The following is a 22,483-nucleotide window of genomic DNA, read 5'->3' on the forward strand; positions in this document are numbered from 1 at the left end:
TCGCCCACAGCAGCTGGGATCGGCTCCAGCCACCCGCGACCCCGAAACGGAGAAGTGGAAGATAATGAATGAGTTTATGTAAGATTTTTAAACCATGTTTTAAGGTGAGGTAACTTCACCTCTTTCATACGTTGCTTCACCTTAAACCATTTCACTGAAATTAAGTTGCTTCACCTTAATTTGACATGGACCAGTTTATTAAAATTATGTTACTTCACCCTAATTAACTGTTTGCAGGTTGAAGTAAATTATGTTGGTTGTCCTTAAATAACTGAGTTTCGACCATTAAAAGTCCTGTTAGATTTATTGAAAGGTTGTAGTTGGAATTTCTTAAGAAGGTTGATGCAAATTGTTACCTTAATTGAATTAAGCTGAGCTGTTACATTATTTCTTAGAGTGTAGAGGTGCCCTAAATCCCATTAAAAAGCACTCTAAAATCCAAAAAAGTACTCTAAATTCCTTTATAATTACTCTAAATCCACGAAAACACTATAGATCCCACTAAAGGTACTCTAAATTCAATAATATCACACTAAAAGCACTCTGAAATCCACTAAAGGTACTCTAAAATCCAATAATGGCACTCTAAAACCCCCAAAAAAGTACTCTAAATCACATTAAAACTACTCTAAATCCACTAAAAATATTATAAATCCCACTTAAAGTACTTCAAAACCCACTAAAAGGCACTCTAACAGCCACTAAACGTACGTCTAAATAAACTCAGAGCAGTGTAAAATGCACTAAAAGCACTACAAAATCCACTAAAGGTGCTAAACTAAAGTAAGGAAACACAAGCAGACACCCATCAGCCACAGTCAAGCAGACGTTCTGTCATTCTATCATTGCGCTGACTTTAATAAAACATGCTGAACATCAAATGTGTCCTTGCGTGTCGAGTGTGAAGACTTCTACTGGCTGACCTCTCTACAGTCGGCGAAGAACTTGTGCAGCTGATGCGAGGCGGCCAGCATCTGCGCTCGGGTCTCCATGAGCTCCAGCAGGTCGGCCCAGGCCTCGTTCACGCCGTCCTTCCACTCGGCGATGGTGGCCGCCTCCGAGTGGCCGTAGTCGATGAGCTCGTCCACCATCTGGTTGACGGCCGTCACTCGCTCCTGCCCCACGCTGCCCGTCTCCGAGGCGAACTCCGTGAACTTCTCCTGCAGGACCTGCCGGGGGCGTGAAGAAAGACCAGACAGGACGAGAGAATGAACGGAAAAAGAGTCAATACTTATGTTGTTAAGGATTCTATGACTGCAGATCTGTACGTGGATGTTTTCTGAGATTCTAAAGTGTGAAACAAGCTTTATATTATACAAAATGCTACAATATGGTATCATTCAAAAGACAAGACCAAATATTAGAATATGTTCGATTATTATTAAAAAAATAAATATATAAAAAAGAAAACATAGTTTATTATATAAAAACAGCATGGTAAGTAATAGTAATAGAAAACAGAACAAACAAACTCACAAAAAAAACAAGGATTTAGATTAGTATTTAATATAATCAAATCACAAAACTTTAATGAACTCCAGTGGCTTTATTAGCATTTAAAGAACAAAAGAAATCAGATGATCTGAAGCACAAATTTGAGGGTGCAGTGTGCACCGTATGACCTCTTATTTAGTTTTATTTATCATCAAATATAAGTTGCTTCAATTAGAATCATATTTTTATGTCTTTTTCACACTATTACATGTTTACAAGCGTTTCAGTAACAAAGTCATCACAAAAACTTGTTTTAATACCTGTATTGATATCAGTAAATTAAACTGGCAAGCCATAATAATATTATATTAGCCAAAATTTTCATCCCTAATTCTTTCATTTTTGTTCTTTCATGAAAAACATTAAGACCAATACGCAGGGAGTGTGTGTGTGTGTGTGTGTGTGTGTGTGTGTGTGAGAGAGACTCACGGTGACGTGCTCGTAGTCCTGGCCCAGCTCCGGCGAGCTGGCCACCACCTCCCTCTGGGCGATCCACTGCTCCAGCTCGTCCACCTCGCGGTTCAGCTGGTAGAGCCAGTACTGCTGCTCCAGGCGGCTCTTCCTCTCCTCCACCAGGTCCTTCAGCGACACGTACAGACGGTCGATCTGCGACTGCCGCTTGCTGATGAGCTCGCTGCGGGGCGGAGGACGGGAAACATTCACGGAGAATGGCGAGGTTTAGTGAGGACGGGCGAACAAAAGGCAAAACAACATGTTAAATCTCTCTGAATCGTTTGTAAATCAATATTCAAAGTGTAAATTACAGTCAGAGCAGCAGTTATGCTTCAGTCCTGCAGGGTTTGGAATGTCTCAGTGTGGAGTTTGCATGTTCTCCAAGTACTGCAGCTTCCTTTCATGATTCAAACACATGCATGTGAGTCTAAATGGTGACTATAAAAGGTCTTTAAGTGTGTGTGAGTGTGTGTGACTGACTGTCTCTGCCCGTGTTGACAAAATGTGTGTGAGCCCTCACCAGTCCGGATGTCCCATCTCCAGCAGCTGCCGACACTGCTGCGACAGCAGGCCGATGGTCTCCGCGTAGTCCTCGATGGTCTGCTCCAGCACCAGGTGCTTCTTCAGCAGCTGCAGCGTGCTCGGCTCGTCCTGGGGGGGCGGAGGCAACACACACACACACACACACACACTTTAAAAATAGGATTTATTTACACACAGCACAAATCACTCCAAGAAAATATCACAGAGGTGTAAGGCATTCTGCAGAGAAATAAAGAATGATGTGTAAAAATGGCCGCACCTTGCCCTTCTCCTCGTTCATCATGTGCAGCTCCTGCTCGCTCAGCCACGCCTCCACCTCGGCCGTGTCGAAGTAGTACTGCTGGGCCTGGTACATGGCGTCCAGCACCAGCTGCCGCCGCTCCGTCTCGGCCCACAGCAGCGCCCACAGCTGGGCCAGCTGGTCGTGGCCGGCCCGCACGCAGTCGGCCTCGGGGCTGCGGATGGAGGCGATGATGGCCGCCCTCTCCAGCACGTCCTCGATGCGGCCGCGGTGGCCCTGCAGCTCTCTCTGCAGGGTCTGGCGGAGGAGAAGCAGCGAGACGCGTCCGACTCCACCCCCAGCTTCGGGGTGAGGAGCCGAACTCTCGGGACCGTTCCCTCACCTGGTTCTTCTTCATGAGCTGCTGGACGGCCTGCAGAGTCGAGCCGTGCTCCTGGCTCATGGCCATCGGGAGGCGCTCCTGCACCCACAGCTGCATCGGCAAAAACACACACAAGCGATCAGTAAGATGACTTCCTCCTCTTTGTGTTGATTCTAATGTCAGGAAGTGTTTTCCTGCTTGGATCCAGGTTCACTGCACCAGCCTGTACTCAGGTATTTCAGTGTCACCCTGAGGGTGAGGACGTGAACTCACGATCTCGTCCTCCAGGTCCCGCCCGACCTGGTGCACCTCCTTGGAGGCCAGCAGGATTCGCCGTCTCTCCTTGAGCGGCTCGATCAGACGCACCATCCGGGCCTCCACGGCGGACTGCCGCTCCGCCACCGTCTCCTTGACCTGCGTCTGCTGCGGGATGGTGGCGGCCTGCGCCTGCAGCTGCCCCACCTCGTTATACCACTCCTCCATCTGCGTCTCCATGGTCTGAGGGCCGAGAGCAGGCGGCGGGCGGACGACAAAAGGAGCAGAGGGAGGAGAAAGGAGGGAAATGACAAACATGTTATTACGGGGAAAACAGAAAACATGAGAGGGGTGGAAAAAAAATCCCACATTATTTTTCATATTTCTTATTGAACTGAACACGTCTGTGATGTAAATGATAAGATGAGAGCAGAGGGAGAGCGGTCTGACAGACGGGGAGTGTGGTGCAGGTTACTGTACCCCGGCCACGGTGGATGCTGGGTGGTGCAGTTAGGGTGGAGAGGCAAAGCAGAGCTAATGGCGGCCTGTTAAAGGAAGCTGAAAGCGGCATGCTGCGTGAGAGGAGAGCCAGAGATGTCTGGTGAAGGGATGAAGGGGTGACAGGATGAGTCTGGGAGGCAGCCGCAGTCCCGTCAGACCTGCAGAGTGAACTGCAGGGAGGAAGATGCTCTATAATCTGGACGTTAGAAGTTCTTGAACAAAATGGATTCAAGAACGAATAAGGATAAAAAGCAGCAACAAACCGTCTGAAATAATGATACCCTTGTTTCATGCACACAGCTCCTGTTCATGTTAACGTAAATCTGCTAATGCTAATGCTAATGCTAATCACAGCTGGCGTGGTTGACAGGTTCATGCTGATTTTACTAACAGTGGAAAAATCAGTCATGCTACTGTCAAGAAGCACAGCCTGAGTTCAGGATTATCGAGTCACCTGCACTAAAGTAAAGAGGAGTTCAGCGAAATAGCAACATACGATGTACATGAATGCTGATGACCGACAATGTTAGAAAAAAACGATAAGACCAAATGAAACAGTAATAATGTTGGCATGAACACAGAAGAAAATGAGAAGCTGAGCAGAAAAATGTGCAGGTGTTCGGCTGTTGGTCCGTTTCACGCATGATGTTAATGAGAGGAGGCAAAAATGACAGACACTGCCAGACACAAATAGCAGGACTGGAAAGAAGACTCTAAAACACTAGAATACCAAAACAATGCATCGCGGAAGACGTTAACCACGACACTGAACCGGCATGCTGAAAGCAAGTTAGATGTATTTGATGGTGAATGTCAGCTGGTGTAAACAAATGCAAATCCTCTCTATATCAGCGATTTTCAAATAGATGGGAAAACATCGGTCAGTGCCAGAGATCTGCAGCCTGCAGCTCTGAGGCCACAAGTGGATCATCAGCTCCCCTGAAGTGGCTCTTTTTCAGAAGTTTACTATTTTTTTTTTTTAGCTTGCAATAATTTTAGCCTGCTTTCATTTTATTTGCGTAACACCCCGATTTAGAAAAACGGCCTAATCTAGGCTAAAAACCACTTAAATAAAGTAAGACATCAAACAGTCAGAATAGCTGGAATTGCTCCTCTCGACAAATGGATAAAATAGTTAAAACTTAGCAAATACCGTAATAATAACACTAGTAATAATAATTTAAATATTAATATAAAATATTAAAAAAATAAATGAAAAAATAAATGTATTCATTCATGCATTCATTAATAAAGTACAAATGGTTAAATTACGATGTTTAAAGTAACTGGTACAGAGCTTTAAAAAAAAAGAAAAATAAGAGAAGAACAATACAAAAGAAAAAAAGAAGGTGGAAAAAGAAACAAATGGCTAAAACTACAGAAATCATGAGGAAATGCACGAGCTGTGATTAAACAGCTAAAGAGAGGAAATCCGTGAAAAATACTGAACAACTGGCGAGAAGAGCTAAAACCGAAATGAAATATATCTCTCTTTTACCTTTGACACTTGGCAGCAATTTTGAACACCGTTTCTTCTCCATTTGAGAGAATTTAGCTGTTCTGCAGCTCCAGACTCGTTTCATTTGGCGGTAAGCAGTCAAAGTGTGCTCACAGGTTAATACTGAGGTTCCCTGCGGTCTGAGGAACCAGAGGAAGCTCACGCTCGATTCACCCACCTGCAGTTTCTTCAGCTGCTTGTTGACAGTGGTGAGGTCCTGTCCCTGGTCCACGTAGACCAGCTGACCCTCCAGCTGGCCCAGTCGCTGGTCCAGGCTCTCGTAGCTCTGCACCAGCAGGTCGGCCTTGTTGGCCTCGAACAGCTGGCGCGCCTTGGCCTGGGTGGTGCTCTCCAGGTCCAGCCAGCACTCCCGGATCTCCTCCAGCTTCTTCCTCACCACCGGGCTGAGCTCCGGCTTCTCCTGGATCAGCTGCTGGCCCTCCTGGGTCGGGACAGGACCGGACCAGACGGGACAGGGGTGATCAGTCCAGTGTGCATTCATGACAGACCATCGGATAATTGCACGTTTCACCCAGTGACAGTTTTAACCCACAGGGGGATCATTTTAGGTGATAACTTCTGAATTGTTATGTAGTTTGGGTCATTTTTGCTGTTTATGACAGATTTGAGCACATACAGAAATGACATGCACTGCTGTTACTTATATCCACTCTGACATATTAAGCTATAGAAAAAAAGGAAAACAAAACATGACATACTATTATGGTATAAAGGTTATAGTAAGAAATTTAAATAACTACTTTATAGTTGCAGTAATATGTAATTAACACTTCTGTGAAAATCAGATTTTATGAAGAAAAAAACTAACAAAAAAATAAGAAAAAGGAATAATTTGTTTTTCATCTTCAAATGTATATTTTTTATCCTTCTGTTTTTTTTAAAAAGATATTAGTGAATCTTTTCAGCTGTGTGTTAACTGTATGAAGCTGCGACACAATATTTTAACTCAGAGAGAAAATAATATGTCAAGTGTTTAAGGTGTAAATCTTGAGTTTTTTTATCTGTTACATCATCTTCAGAAAGACTCACTGGATGCTTTGTCGAGACAGTGTAGAAGAACTGGTCAGGGAGGTGTGTGTGTGTGTGTGTGTGTGTGTGTGTGTGTGTGTGTGTGTGTGTGTGTAAAGAGATTAAACGTCATCTTATTTAAATGCCTCATAAATTACCTTCCCCCTTCTCTGTGTGGAACCATCCATTAGCCACACACACACACACACACACACACACGGTTTGTATTCTACATTCACCTGCTCCCTTCGTTTTCATGTGGCCTCCCGCTCAGTGGGATCCCTCCCCCATCTCATCTTATTATTTGCAGTGTGTGTGTTTCAGACAGAAGAAGGAATACACAAAGACAAATACAGAAAAAAGGCGCGTAATGATTCAACAACAAACTTTAAAATCCTGGTACTAAAGTATAAGAATTCATTTTACTTAAAAGCAACAAGCAGAAAAAAAGCCCCCCTCTGTCGCCTCATTATTTGGTTTTAACCAATTCAGGCGTCATGTGAAACCGGAAAGGCAGTATAAAGACACAGCTTCAAGGTTTCTATCATTTCTGCTGCCACAATGGAACCAGATGAGAAAGAGTCCTGTAATACCACCGTTTTCCACTGGATGGTGCAGCGAGCCAGTGCAGCACCTGCAATCAGTTCTAAATCAAACACAAGAAAAAGACCGAGACACAATAAACACAACAGTGTGTATAAACACAACCCAGCTCCACACGACTGTTCAGCTCAGGACAGACTGATCAATGCAGTTACTCAATGCTGCCACCCACAGGACGGAAGCGTTATCACTGAAACTGAAAAGGGGAATATTTATTTAGGAATCATCGTTCTGTGTCGCTGAGACTGAAACTGGAAACAACTCTCTGCCCCACATTTTCTGCCAGTTTTCCAAACATTTGGCGCTCAGCAGGAGGCGAGTTTTCATTGTGATTTCCAGTGTTGGACCATTACGTGAGATTTGACGGGGCTTTTGGATTTTCTCGGCGGTGCGTGGGCAGCAGCAGCTTCACCCACCGGCTCGGAGCCGACGCTCTTCCACAGGAGTTCAGTCGCCGCTGGAAGAACTGGCTTCAGCTTCACGGACAGGCAGCGAGCTGACATTCAGCCGGCGGTGAGGGTCAAAGCGAAAGTGCATTATGGGAATTAAAGAATGGCATCGGAGCATCTCTGACTCCGCCGTATTGATCTGGACTGCTGTGAGTCTGTCTTGAGGAAGTCGCCTCCACACAGAACCACCTGCACAAAGGTGGACTGGTTTTACTCATGATGGCTTCCAGAGTGGAGGAGTTCTTTATCTGGACGTGTTTCTTGAACAGAAACCATAAAATGCTTGATTTGTGCGAGCGGGGGCTCGGGGCCCCACCATAAATACAAGCCATACAGTTTCTAGCAAGCCGTTAGCCTGTAAACAGGCTCGAAATCAGGGTGTCAAACATAAGACCCGAGGGCCCAAATCGGAACGGGGAAAATCCTCCTCTGTGCATGTGATCCAACTCAGGGTGTATTTCTAAGAAAATTACCCACAAAACACACAAAGTGACAGCTCAGTCTACGTATATGAGCATGGAATTTAGCATGCAAGCTGTCAGTAAATCACACTCGTTCTTGTTAATTAAAAGAGGCCAAACACAGAATTGTTGGAGCTATTACAATTCTGAACATACAACTCTACATATTCACGTCCTGAATTCACGACTGTGAGCAAAAACGAGACACATAAGTTACCAAACGTTGTCATTCACCCGATAAAAGGGATTAAGTCAAACGGAATCCAATGCAAGACAGCAGACAGAATCAAATCTCCATCTTTATGTGACTGAGAACTTTGAAAATCTCAGCTCTGCAACACAAGGGGAGGCAGACACAAGCTCTCACCCACACACACAGGGAGTCTCCTCTGGCTACGACCAGTGGAGGATGGTGAGTTACACACACACCCACCCACACACACACACACACACCTCGTGACATGTTTTCCAGAAAGTGTCCTTTCCAACCTAAAAGAGCCTCTCAGCTTCCTCCTCTGTGCTGCAGTGAAAGCATCATTCCACCTCCGAGGAAGAGAAACACTCAACTGTTTTTTGTTGTTTTCTAGAATGCGCTCGTCAACGCTGCTCTGCTCTTCGTACTGAAAGCTGAGGAGAACTCGGAATGCCCGAGGAAGGAGCCAACGTACATCTATTAAAGGTGCAATCAGAAATATTACGTCACATAACGTCCCCCCCCCCCCCCCCCCCCCCCGGAGAGCACTGCGCAGGTTGCCAGTTTGGGAGGCTTTAAAGTGGGAGTAGAGGGGGAATGTCGTCTTCTCTTGTGCGATGGTCGTCCGTCATGAATAATGTTACCGATTAAATTCTGTGTAAACACTCCGAAAGAGCCAACAGCCAAACTGCTGTCACATGATTCATCAATGACCTCTGGCTCTGCTCAGTGATTAGTGGGTAGCGAGTGTTGACAGACAGGGGCGTCACTAGGTGTGGAGAAGGGGGGGGGGGGGGGGGGGGGGGGGGGCATCGCCACAGAAGATGCAAAGGATGTGAACGAACATCGCGTACAAGCACAAAGTGTAGCAAGCGGTGAACAAAGACTGAGAAATTTTTCAATATTTTTTCAATTTGTGTGTGTTTTTTTTTTAAATACAGTTCAATGAGAAAAACAGGTTTGTACAGGAACAGTATGTTTACAGTAGCAGTTGTCAAAATGGGGTCCCTGGACCCCCAGGACCCCCATGGCGCTTGCTCGGCAGCTAATGCTGAAATTTCTATTTTTAAGATTTTCACTGTATTTTTTTCATCAAGGACTTTTACATTGAAGTGCTGCCACTTGTTTCTTTAAACCAACTGAACTTTTTGGGGGGAATTTAGCCGAGGGGGAAATGTTTTCTTTTAATCATTGGCAGAAAACTGAAAAACACAGATCGTAACGGAGTCATCCAGTAAATATATATAATTAGTCTTATCACACACACCTCAGTCACTCACGCACTAACACTGTTACATCAGTGAGAAGGTGAGCCTGTTTCTTACAACACCGTTTCTCTATTCGTGGAGTGATGGATGACAAATAGACTAAGAGCCTTCTCTACCACTAAACAAGAAGCTCTCTGGGCCGTTCCTGAAGTTACAGCCCAAATCCCCCATCCATGGTTTCTGGCTAATGTACTGTATCCCTCAGTCTTTCATTGAAAAAACTCCTCTTTGTAGTCTCTGATCTCTGGTTCTTGGTAATCAGGAGCTGCTTTAACTCAGTGGCTTCATGGCTTCATTTGCTACCATCTTGGTCTTCTGTCTCTGCTCTCAATGAAACCAAACTCCAGATAAAGGTCACGACATATCCTTAGTTTGACTGGTTTAGACTCAGCACCACTTGATGGAGAGGCTTTTTTAAACACGTTTCCATCGTCACTGGCTAGAAACACTGAGTAGAGGCAGGAGCTGTGAGTGATGCAAGTAAGGGATCACAGATTCAGTGAACTGCATCAGTCATGTCAGAGTTCTAACTGGTCCGTAGCTGTGGCAGTAATAAGTCTGTTTGCTTTTGCCCTCTCGTTTGTGAAGACCATCGGCTGTTGGACGTCTTTGAAGGCGGCGGTCGGTTTGCTGCAGAGAGCAGCTTCCTGCTGCTGTCAGAGGAGCCGAGTACGGGAGAACACCAGCACGTTCAACTCCAGTTCTGTAAACTTCACAGCATGGTGGGAACTGCAGCCGTGTACAAACAAAACTGGGATTGATTGAACCGAAGAAAACAAAAAAATGGCATATTCAGAATGGCAGCAGAAGCTTGCAGGTTCGCGCTTCGAGCACAGAGGCCTTAGAAAGTGAAGCAGATGAACATAAAGTGGACGTACAACACTTCAACCTGCTACTGGTTTGCAAAACTTCACTCACTGAAAATATCTCACAGCAAAATATCTCAATAAACAACTTATATTACAAACGCTGGTAATCCAAATGGCTTTTGATGTAAAGCCAGTGACATGCAAACGCAGATTATCATCCCTGAACTCCCCAAACAGCAAACTTTCCGTTACGACGCTAACATTTCTGTGAGAGTGGACACTCTGGCAGTGTGAGCACAGCGTGTCCAGGCAGGGGTGGACGTCAGGGTTTCTTTTCATTCCCTCTGCAGCATCACGTGAATCCAACACTAAAGAAGACGGACGGAGGGACGTTTTCGCGCAGCCAAACACCTTTAACTTCACCGAGTAAATGTTAAAATAGCTTAGTATTCCAATTTCTGTGACTGTGCATGGGAACGTGCATTTCGTAGTTTTTTTCTTGTGGCTATAATGAACTGAAAGAACTGTCTCGGCACAGGAAGGAAAAGCTGTGTGACTTACTCAGATTTGTGTTATTTCTTTAAATGTCGGCCCCCGTTTCCATGCATGGGGCGAAGACTTCAGCACATCCAATTGGATGAAACGACTACAAAAAAGTGTTAAAAAAATAATAACAACATTGACTTGTGCTTTATTTTTACTCTCTGGTGTTTCGTAGTGTTTGCTTAATTTAGTTTTTTCCAACTGTAAAATTTAAACACGACTGTCAAAATTATAATTTTAAAGCTTTATATATACAAAAAAAGAGTTATATTTGCATGTCTATTGAGTCATCTACAGTGTAGATAGAAAAATACATTTCTTGTAACAAAGATGTGATTAACTGTGGTTTATATATTGTATTGCAAGACTACAAGACTTGCTGAAATATCCCTTAACAACACTTTAAGCTTGAAGTATTTTGAATTTCTCTATTCCATTGAATGTTCCTATAGGAGGTTGAAGCCAATAACCCAAAGTATCAGTGACTTAATGACAAATGTTAAACGTTTATAACGTACAGGATGGAATTAAAAAAAAAAGAAAAAGACACCCTTAGGACAAAAAAGGACATCGGATGAGAACATTTGTTTCCATCCACCCACAGTTGTGCTTCCAACACTCTGATCGCAAGTGTTCAGTTTACAAAATGCACCTTATTTTCTCCAGATATCCCAGCAGTGTGCAAACATAACGATGAATCACACTTCTGCAGAGAGAGGCGGCGATACGACGCCACTAAAGTCGGCAAAGTAGTAAAAATCCAGGACTCCATCCCCGTGTGAAGGATCCAGAACCCTGAGGGGGGACACCAGGGCCCATGTGGGATCCTCGGGGCTTTTTCTGCTCCAAAAATATCTGCTGGGTTGACAAATGTCGAGGAAAACCATCATCAGGATTCCCAGAATCCGGGGCGGACCTGGACGCACAGTGGATCCGTCCACCTGCATGTGGCCGCGAGTCCACGGCCACCCGGGGGAGGACTGTAAGAAGTACTGCCTCCAACTGTACACATCCTCATTAAGACCTGATCCAGCGCAGAGAGAGGAGCGAGACGAAGATCCCAGCAGCACGGATCGTCATCCTCAGTGAGTTAATGAGGCCAATTAATCAGGAAGTGGAAGAGAAACGAGGGAACCAGAACGAACGCTCTGCTGCCCGGCTCGGGCCAGCGACAGGACGAGGCAGAGGATTTCACTTTTTACACTGATACTGGAAGATAGAAAACCTCTCTGAGATCCACACTCTCTCAGACGGGCCGTAAACTGGTGCAGAAGCTTTCACATTCTGATGCTCATACATATCTGTGCATGTGGCCCAGAGAGGAAGCCCAGTCATCCTGCAGCGACAGAGCAGCAGCTATTGATTAAACGCTGCATTATGCATTGAGAACACTGCAAAGCTCAGCTTATTAGAGCCGGACCTCTGTCCTACACCACATTAACACTGTAGTGCTGGGGGCTCGATACTCGGCCACGTCTTCCGCTCCGTGTCTCAGGCTTGGGCTTGGAGAGCCGGCGTTCAACTCCATCACAGCAACAACCCTCACTTTTCTCCACAAAGTATTAGAATCATTGTGTTTTTACACACATGTCAAATAAAATGCATGCATGTTTAAAGAAATGAAGAGACATGTAATACATCTCTTTCCAGTAAATTTGCAGGAATAATTACCAGAATTTGCTAATTATCTGTTTATCATGTGTCTATCAGACAGACAGGGAAACATTCTGTTGGAAAATGGAGATCGTCTGGATTCCATCAGCTCTAGTTTGGTGTATCTCCAGCATTCGAAGGAGGGAAAAGGTGCATCAGTGGCCATTAGCTTCACTGTCTCATTACATCAGCTGATCAGAACGAAGCTGAATTCCAGTAAAAGACTTCCACACACAGTTTCTGTGCAGTTGGAGGTACTTTAAGAGTAGAGTGACCACACGTCCTCCACTAGGGCGGTCAAATTATGTCCAGGTGGATTTTATAAAATTCCCTAAACCATCCGGGCTTTGCTCAGCTGGTTCTACAGACTGTTGAAGTATTTAATGGACCACTGGCATCAGATGAACCAGTCAGTCCAGCATTTGTCATGCCTCCTCTCAGAAAACACGCTCTGACCGCCTGCTCTGCGCTCCCAGACAGAAAACGCCGACATGTAAATGCACTTTTACAGACGGACTGCGGAAGAAATCCCCCCGTTTCATCGTGTCTGTGACCGGAGGGAAGCAGCGTTTACCGTCTGCCAAGCTACACCGGTGTGTTTGGTGTCGTTTTAGGTATTCACCATACGTTCACCCTGCCGAAGAGCCTCCCGCCTCCTTTTAAACACGTGTAAGGGACGACCACATCCTCTGCGGTGCCAGACCTTCATTAGTCTCCAGGTCAGAGGTCAATGTGAGGGGAGGCAGAGGAAGAAAAAAAAAAAAAAAAAAAAAAAAAACGGAAGAAAGCTGGAGAGAGAGGACGGGGGGACGAAAGGAAAGGAGGGATGACCTTCAAACCTGAGCCGGATCGGGGGGGGGGGGGGGGGGGGGGGACTGTTGCCCGGCAACCGGCGCAAGCACAGGCAAGAGGAGACACGTATCCGAGGCCTCCGCCGGCCGCTTGACGTCACGACGAGCCGCCGCCGCCGCCGGGCAATTACCAGAAGGGTCCTTCTGCGGCGGGCCGCGCCCCCAGCATCATTATTTCAATCTGCATGCTTCTTCACACACAGTTAGAGCCTTTGAGACGCTCGTGAACGTGTGATAACACGGCGCAGCGGGTGAACTCTGACGGCCGACGGTGTCAGTGACGGAGGAGGAGGAGTCCCTCCGTCCCTCCGTCCGTCCGGGGAGACGCTCGCCGCCGCGCTCTCGTCTCTGAAGGGAATCAAAGTCCACTTAAAACTCAAACTGAAAATGAGATCTGCGATGGAAGTCTGTGGAAACTAGGTCCATGCAAAATGATGAATTCAAGTGCAAAATTCACATTGTGACTAACACTCCTCCAGAATCAGAATAATGTGGTGAACGATTGTATAATCTATTTTTTTGTGGTTGTTGTTTGGATCTGTATCTTATTTGGTCCTTGGCTACAGATTCATTTCAAATAGCAAGAATCATCATCAGGATTACCATTTAATGTTAATATTTTTACTAATTTAACTCTTGATAGACTAGGAATGAATGCTACCGTACTGACTGGAAATGCTCAAATGCTTCACTTCAGAGTCCGTCGCAGCGCAGTGGGCTTCTTTTCTCCGCACAGAAATAGACTGGAGACTCTCCGAGGACGGCGGCAGAGAGACACAACCAGGACGCCAGAAAGAAAAAAAAAAAATTAAAAAGTGTGTGGTTACTGCAAGCTACTGCACCGAAATACGATCAGATCTTCTACTAACGACAACACGAGTCACACAGTGACTCAGCTACTTTATCCTGAGTTGTCTTTGTCTGTTTAACATCCTGCTAAAAAGCATCCATCTTTATTTCACCTGCGTTGTTCAACATGGAAGGTCCAACAGACGAACGACGACTGCAGTAAACCTCACAAAACCAGGACGGATTTATTTTTTATATTGTTCCTATTTAAAGCAGGTAGCTCAGCATTTAGGATTTAATACTAGATCACTTTTACTTTGGAGCCCTCTAATTTATTCCTACTTTAGTAAAATTATGCTAAACAACGCTTTAACTTGAATAAATCTACCCTTCTCCACTAAACACACACACACACACACACACACACACACACACACACACACTTCAGTCACAAAAATCAGGACTGAGTATTTTCAGAGGTAAGAAAGATACAATACAGAATATATCTTTCAGTAACGTCCACTAATAAAAGTTCTGATGAGCCAGCTGAGGAAATCCATAAACTCCTCCCGGTATTTTGCGGAATATGGATTACACACACTCCGTATTCCCGTATTTATGAAGGGAAACGCACTGAATCGATGGTGTGTGATATTTTGCTCGTCTCTCAGACACAATCCTGAGTGTGTCCTGCTGGTCGATCAGACCACATCACGTGTGTGAAGGTGCGTCATACACACCTACACACACACACACACACACACACACTATACCAGGCATGAGGAGAGCCTGCAGGACATCCCCAGACTGCGAGGCCAAAGCACAGAGTGGCCCGTTCTGAAGGCACAGCGCCGACCTATGGAGGCATGAGCCACAGCAGCACCGAGTGGAGGAAGTCAGAAGCAGAGAGACGCGCGTGGAGGGTCTGCCGATCGGGAGTCGGTTCACCGGACGCCCCCTCAGCGATGCTTCTGACACCAGTCAGCAGTGAGTACAGATCCTTTCCAACACTCTGATGAAACACGACCGAACACCAAGTGTTAACTCGCCAAAAAAAAAAAAAAAAAAAAAAAAAAAAAAACCTCCAAAAAACCCTGCGAATCGCTAAGCAACGGCCAGGAAGAAGGCCTGTGGGGTGAACATGGCTGCCGTGCGCGTATGACTGCAACAAGCCAAATGATGTCTGTCTGCCAACAGCGAGACGGCCCAGCGTGGCTCCAGCCTGCTGCCGCAGCGCTCCGGTCGGGTCCAGCCGGGTCGGAAACACACACCGACACGTCCAACAACACCGCTGCACGGCTCCACGTCGCTTTCAATGTCAAAGCAGAAGAAAAGCAGCTCCACGAACACCAAGGAACAAAACGTGGATCTCATTTTAATTTACCGTTCGTAATGATTTAGAACGAGAACTTATTCTCAGAAATTAAAATCTCAATGTCCAAACTTCCTGTCTCTGATTTAGACACTTTTTACAGTAAAAAAACAAAAAAACAACAACATTTTAACAGTGTTTGAATAATCACAATATGTTCCTTACATCCCACCAGGAAAGCAACGTATTTAAAGATTTTCCTCGTGTTTGTTGTGGTGGGAGACTTGGCATGGAGGCTGCTGTTGTTTTTTTTGTTTCTTTTTTTAATTGTCAGCCAAATTACATACTTTCATGTGAAGATGAAGACAAAGAAATGCACTTAGCATTATTCAGATACTTCAGCACGTGGGCGTGAAAACTACAATGGACTCTTTTATACTTTCAGAGAGAGACGCAAGATGTGAATTTTCTTCAGCTTCAGGTGAACAAATCTTTTCCAGACAACAATTTAGACAGCCACAGAGATGTATGATTTAATCCCGAGCAGCACGGTTGATTATTTACAATATTCCATCAAAAAAATGGTGCAAAGACAGCTCAAATAAAAACGGTACGGCCTTCCGTCCTGTCCGCCATAGTGAGCATTTCTCTCTGCCTTCAGATGAGCCCTGAATGCGTAATGGCAGCGGCTGCAGCTCGGTGGTCTCGGACCACGCAGCCCTGCACTCTGCACGGAACATGACTGCACATCGCTCCACGCCAGTCAGCCAGTCCTCCCACACACACACACACACACACACACACACACACACACACACACACACACACACACACACACACACACACACACACACACACACACACACACACACACACACACACACACACACACACACACACACTTCCCAGTGAACACTGCAGAAGACGAAGAAGAAAGTAATTAGACATAATGAGCGGCTGAAAGGCCGGCAGTGGCTGAAGCTGTAGCCGGGACATCACGGCGCCACTCCAACAAGGACGGAGAGACGGAGAGACAGGACCCCTTTAACTTCCTCACTTCTGACTGCAGGAGAAATGATTCTTTATCTGAAATGTGAACTCTTGTGGTTCTGTGAGTCATGTTTTGTCTGCTGCACTCGGCTCATTTGCATACGGACATCTACTTATTGGCTCGACCTACTTTTAAACCGGTGGAAGCAGAAAGACCCAGAGTACGACGGCACTCCAGACGTGTTGGAGGTCATGATTTGAAAAGAACTCTGCTGCAAACCTACAATGATTTTTGGACAGGTGTGATAAATTTAATATGATCAAACCCCAAGCTGTGCATCCTGGCTCACTCTCTACCGGGGGAGTTCAGGACGGCCCGCCTGCTACTGAAAACACACGCGCTCCAGCAGTATTTACTGTTCCAGTTAGCAGCATGAGTGCATAGATTTATGGTAATAAATGTAGCGTCTGTGTCGCGTTGCTTCTGGAGAAATATGGCGGCCCGGAGACTTTCCTCGGAGCAGATGTACTGCCAGGGTTTGTTTATGCCATACAATCCATCACGCCGAGTTACGGCCGGCGGACGCAACACGCCGCGCGTCGGGGCCCATATGGACGTGGCGTCCTGTCTGAGGTCTGTCAGCCTCCGCTCAGTGTTACTCCGTCTGAATCCCCCCCAACGTTCAACACACAGTCCAACAGGAAGTGAGAAGCCGAAGTGAAAATACGACCATCTGAGAGACTCTAACGTCGGTCAGAGTCAGAAGATCAGAGGCTCATTTCACTGACGTGTCATGGAAGCAACGCTGCATCATTATTACCATACGTATAGAAGTCTTCAAAAAAATGTAATTTTAATATTAATTTAATGATTACTTTCAGTGGGAGACATGAAAGTTGATGGAAAGTGAATGTATTTCACCTGTGCGGTCTGAAGAAGGTGAAGCTGCACTGTACATCTGAAGAGAATGTTGTTTCATTCATTCACTGCCAGTTCGGGAGCAACGTTATGCACATTCCTGAACTCTGCAGTGATAGAAGTTACTGAACGTTCGCATTTCATTACAGTTAAGAGTTTACTCACGTAAAGAAAAATGGCTACCTGGAAAAGTAACTGCTGGTTTCTTTGATTCCTCTTCAGTGCGTCATAATGGAAGCATCGCACTGACACTGTGCGTCAGTCTAACTCAATCATTAAGTTCAGGAAGACGTTACGTCAGTCAGCAGGTGGAAGATGCTCTAAACTGTGGCTGCGGGAACTATGAGCGGGCTTGGATGAAGTACCACCATGTAAACAGATTTTAAACTGATGTCTGTTTAGGGCTCAGTACTGAGGATACATGCTAATGCTAATGCTAATATAATGCATTCCGGTCATGAGTTAATTCAAGAGTAATCAGCTGATCTTCCTCCTGTAAATCACAGCTTAGTGAGTTAGTGGCTAATGCTAACTCTGGGATTAGTGAGAAAGGCAGAGGGAGACGGCAGCTCTGCAGAGTTTCTTACTTACAGAAGTGAGAAGCGCCCAGAAACTTCAATCCTGATCATTACTGATCAATAACCTGCTCCTATCTTATTTTCTACATGAAACACTACAAGAGATTGAAAAAGCCACACTCGGTGTCAGAAGAATCCACCGCCGCCGTCCACACAACACGAGAGACTCGAAGAGGAGAGGTGTGAACGCAGCTCGCCCAGAGACAAGCCCGAGCATCCGACACACACGTCTGGAGAGACGCCGGCTAACTCAATTACAGGTCTGCGTCCAGCGCCGCTCCAGACGCGAGGCTGACGTGCCGTGCAAATGGCTTTAATATAAAACAGATCCTATCGGGACGCAGGGCGCCGGCGAGGATTACGGCTCTCTGATACTCTCTGCCCTTGCCACTGGCTTTGCCACGCTTTCCACCAAGCAAGTTTCAGCGCTAGAGTGTGAAACACAAGGTTAAAACTGTGTGAAATTAATAAGACAAAAGAAGTTAAGGGCTGTGCAAATGCTGGGCCGCCAGGAGGGCGGCGACGTTTGTCTGAAGGTCATTATTCATCTGAAAGCTTTATAAACACATCCCCCCATGTGGGTTTAGCTTATTCAGAGCTGCAATGCATGCTGGGTACTGTTGATACTATCAGTTAGTGAGTTCGGGACAGATGAGGTTCACCTCCAGTAAACAGCAGTGAAGTGAAACAATAAACTTCATGCTGCTTCGGTTCACTGTTGCCTTCTTATTCAAAGCTATGTAGGGTTTCTCACTGGCTTAATGGGGCAAAGTTCGTTTGAAGATAATAATGAATCCACGCCACCGACACATGCAACACAGTTTCAACCGCGCCGGACGCAGGAAAGCCTTTCAGGACGTGAGGAAGTATCCCAGCAGCGCTCACCTTTTCGATCTTGTCCAGCCATTCCTTATTCTGGGCCAGCTCGGCCATGAAGGCCTGGTGCTTCAGCCATTTCTTGTGGAGCTTCTGGGTCTCGTCTCGACTGCTGTCCCTCGCCATCAGCATCTTCTCGCACACCCAGTCGCCCAGCTGGTGACGGGGAGACGGAGAGAGAGGTGTGAATGTAAACTGCTGCCAGTGTGGGACGACTGGTGGGCGCCGCTCTGGTACGCTCCACTGCCGAGCTGTGTCAGGTTCAGGGGAAAACACAAGTCCGATTACGTAAGAGGCGCACATTCGCAGCACATTGGATCATAGCACACACATGTATGTTTTCTCTGGCTTCTGCAGTGTGAGCGGAAGCATCGACACACCAGCGACACATATGGTGGGAACTGCAAGGTCAAACACACAGACGTTAATATTTAATGACGCACACAAGGCGCATGTAGCCAGACACACGTGTACCAACAAGCATGGCGGCAGGACGCCTTCACATGTGCACATAACAGCACGGCAGAGCCCCGCGTCCGCAGCAGCGACAGTAAACAACCACCCCCTCCACACACACACACACACACACACACACACAGATAGATAGTGTGTGTGGGAACACCTCTTGCCAAGGCTGATAAGCACCAGCAGAAAATATTCAGGTCAGCATCAGCACCCCCTCGCCTGGCGCCGCATCTCGACAGCCTCATACCTGCACGCAGTCCCTCCACCCGCACCTCCACCCGCTCTCTAACAGTCCCACCGCGAGGAGAGCGGGCGGATTACCGGCAGCGGCGTCTAACGGGAACGGCCCGCGGCGTGGCGGCAGCCGCGAGCAGCCGCTGGCGTCCGCATCCTCGCTGCTCCGCTGTCACACACATGCGAAAAAAAAAAAAAAAAAAAAAGATGCTCCTCGCCGCAGAGTCACATGGAGGAAGGGAAACGACGAGAGGAACGACGGGAAGAGAGAGAGAGGGAGAGAGGAACGCGAAAGGTGAGAGGAGGGTAAATGACAACAATGCTGGAAGCAAGACGCGGATGGGAGACTTCAAACTGAGGCTGTGCTGCCCTCTTCCCTCTCTCCATCTGCTGAGGACTCGCTGTACGAGGAGGAGAGAGAGGAGGAGGAGGAGAGAGAGAGAGAGGAGGGGTGGAGGCGGATCAGTGACGACAGCAAGGAAAAAAAAAGAGGATGACTGAGAGAGGAAAAAAAAAGAAAAAGAAAAACCTCCTCCCCAAAACAATAAAATGGCAGGCAGCCGAGCCGGTGCACGGCCGCCCCGCCCCTGCCTCGCACCTTCAGAGAGGGAGGAGGGAGGGGGGATGGAGGGATGGAGGAGGAGGAGCAAAGAGCCGGGGATTGTGATTTTTTTTTTTTGGGGGGGGGGGTGGGTGGGATGCAGGCGATGCCTCCAGGCTCACGGTCACGGCTAATGATGCTGAGGAGGAGGAGGTGGAGGAGGGGGAGGAGATGGAGGTGGAGGAGGGGGGGTTCCAGTGGTGTCAGCTCAGGAGGACGGAGGGGTGAGAGAGTCAAAAAGACACGAGATGCTCGTTCTTTTCTCCCTTCAATGGGACGAACCTCCACTGAGCATCCTGACTCCTCCACTGCTGTTATCTGCACCCCTCCTCCTCCACCCCCCTCCCCCTCCTCCATCATCCTCCTCCTCTCTGCAGCAGTCCCACTCAGCTGTACTCTCTGTCTCCAGCCTGACGCTGCTGCAGTGGTGAAGCAGAGAGAGAGAGAGAGAGAGAGAGAGGGAGAGACAGAGAGAGAGAGAGAGAGAGAGAGAGAGAGAGAGAGAGAGAGAGAGAGAGAGAGAGAGAGAAGGAAGGAGGCGGTGCAGGTAGGAGGGATTTATGCTGGAGGCTGAATTTGGCTTTTCTGAGATACTCTACCACTGACAGGTAGAGGTAGACTGACTGACAACAGTAAGCACACAAACAAACAAACACACACGCACACACACAGACACAGCAGAGGTCAGAGGTCACAGGGGGTCTCAGTCTGACGCCCCTCTCGAAATGGGAAAATGAACTGAGCCGGAGAACGGAGGGAGAGTGTGTGAGTGTGCATCAGGGGGCCGGAGGTCTGTTGTTAGAGTGGAGGAGGAGGAAGAGGAGGAGGAGGAGGGAGGACAACATGAAGGGTAAGAGGGGCCTGGATGAGTTCGAAGTTCAACCTATGGAGATTTTGTGTGAAATCAGTGACTCTGTGTCGGTGTGTGTAGATGAGAGAGCAGCAGGAGGCAGCCTGACCTGAAGAGAGGAACACACACACACACACACACACACACACACACACACACACACACACACACACACACACACACACACACACACACACACACACACACACACACACACACACACACACACACACCCTGCCAGCTGAGAGCTCGGGTTCTCAGACACTGACGCAGAGTCACTCATACACTGGAAAACACACACACACACACACACACACACACAAACACACTGACACACACTCTTCCTCCCCTGAATTAGTGATGAGGAAGTGTGCTCCTGAATAATTCAGCAAAGCCGAAGAGAGAAAGTTGCAGAAACTAAACAAGACTCGCGATTCAGGAAGGAGTCGGTGACTCTGCAGGGAGGAGCTGAGCCGAGTCTGGAGTCCACGCCCCCGCCACGCCCCGCCCCGCCCCACCATACCACGCCACGCCCCGCCCCACCATACCACGCCCCGCCACAGGCCACGGGAAATTCACCTTTTTATTTCATTCCAAGCTTTCTGTGCTGAGCTTGCATGTTCTCCCTGAGCATGTGTTGCCTGTCCTGGATACTCCAGTTTCCTCCCACAGTTCAAAACACGTGAAAGAAAAAAAAATTTCACCTCAAAAAGACACTTCAACCACTTTTCTAACTTGATGGTTCAAAAAAAAAAAAAAAAAAAAAACTTGCCTGTGGTAACCATGGCAACCGCCAGCCCAACAAGGAAGGGTTACATGTCGTGCTCAAGCTCTAGAAACTACTCAGATTGTCGCAGCCTTTACAGCAGAATCTTCTGATTCTTGTTTTTGTGGGTTTAATCCTGTGGCGCACTGCAGCGCCACCTCTGGTCAGGTGTAAACATTACAGTGTTTTCACATTCCACCACGCAGCTTCCTGGATAGTTCACGTAAACACAACCAGCAAGTCATTTTTCATGAAGAGTTGAAACTGTGATTTCTCCTGCCACTTCTAACGAGTCAAACATGTAACTTTGCCTGACGTGAGGTGAAGTGGGTCCAGACAGCGGCCTACCTCGTGACAGTCCTGCAGGAACCTCTGAAGCCCCCACTGGGTGTTGAGTCTCTCCAGCCACTGCTGAGCCAGCTCTCTGTTCTGGTTTCCCCTGAAACGACGAGAAGTCACAGTTCAGTTCACACAGAGTGCAATGACTGCTCAGGAAAAAAACGACGACACTTCGACATTTAGAACATTACCTTCAGTGATAATTCTGTTTTCTCACTGTATTTTGCTTTTGAAATGGAAAGTTTATCTTATTAGAGGGCAAGAAAACAGGAAGTCAGCTGTGAAATATTATTTATATCAAACATGAAACCACACAGAGGAGTTACTTTGAAGATTTTCTCAATATAAGACATTGATAATCATCAGTTAATCATTTTTTCTTCAAAAAAAGGAAATAATGTCCTCAGTAAAAAAACAAACTTGACTTTAAAGGCTTTGTCGAGTCTGCCAAAGTCATTTACAGTCAACAATAAGCACCACTGGCACTACGGAGGACTTTTCTATTATGAAATATCAGTAACTCTCTATGTGGTGTTTTCAACACGGACAACCGGTCCAA

General features: G+C 46.8%; 1 protein-coding gene across 2 annotated transcripts in view; it reads right to left on the reverse strand.

Moving 5' to 3' along the window:
- The window catches only part of sptbn4b (spectrin, beta, non-erythrocytic 4b), a 55,801-nt gene that overhangs the window by 10,738 nt on the left and 22,580 nt on the right, over positions 1 to 22,483 (reverse strand). For both annotated transcript variants that reach the window (XM_030108226.1, XM_030108225.1), the window contains exons 24-32: positions 21,934 to 22,024; positions 18,679 to 18,825; positions 5,525 to 5,788; positions 3,366 to 3,590; positions 3,114 to 3,203; positions 2,750 to 3,028; positions 2,468 to 2,598; positions 1,924 to 2,128; positions 924 to 1,169 (exon numbers count right to left, since the gene is read on the reverse strand). In XM_030108226.1, the coding sequence (XP_029964086.1) occupies positions 924 to 1,169; positions 1,924 to 2,128; positions 2,468 to 2,598; positions 2,750 to 3,028; positions 3,114 to 3,203; positions 3,366 to 3,590; positions 5,525 to 5,788; positions 18,679 to 18,825; positions 21,934 to 22,024 (1,678 nt within the window). The remainder of the gene's footprint in view (positions 1 to 923; positions 1,170 to 1,923; positions 2,129 to 2,467; positions 2,599 to 2,749; positions 3,029 to 3,113; positions 3,204 to 3,365; positions 3,591 to 5,524; positions 5,789 to 18,678; positions 18,826 to 21,933; positions 22,025 to 22,483) is intronic.

Source organism: Salarias fasciatus, chromosome 14 (genome assembly GCF_902148845.1).
Source record: "Salarias fasciatus chromosome 14, fSalaFa1.1, whole genome shotgun sequence".
Lineage (NCBI taxonomy): Eukaryota > Metazoa > Chordata > Actinopteri > Blenniiformes > Blenniidae > Salarias > Salarias fasciatus.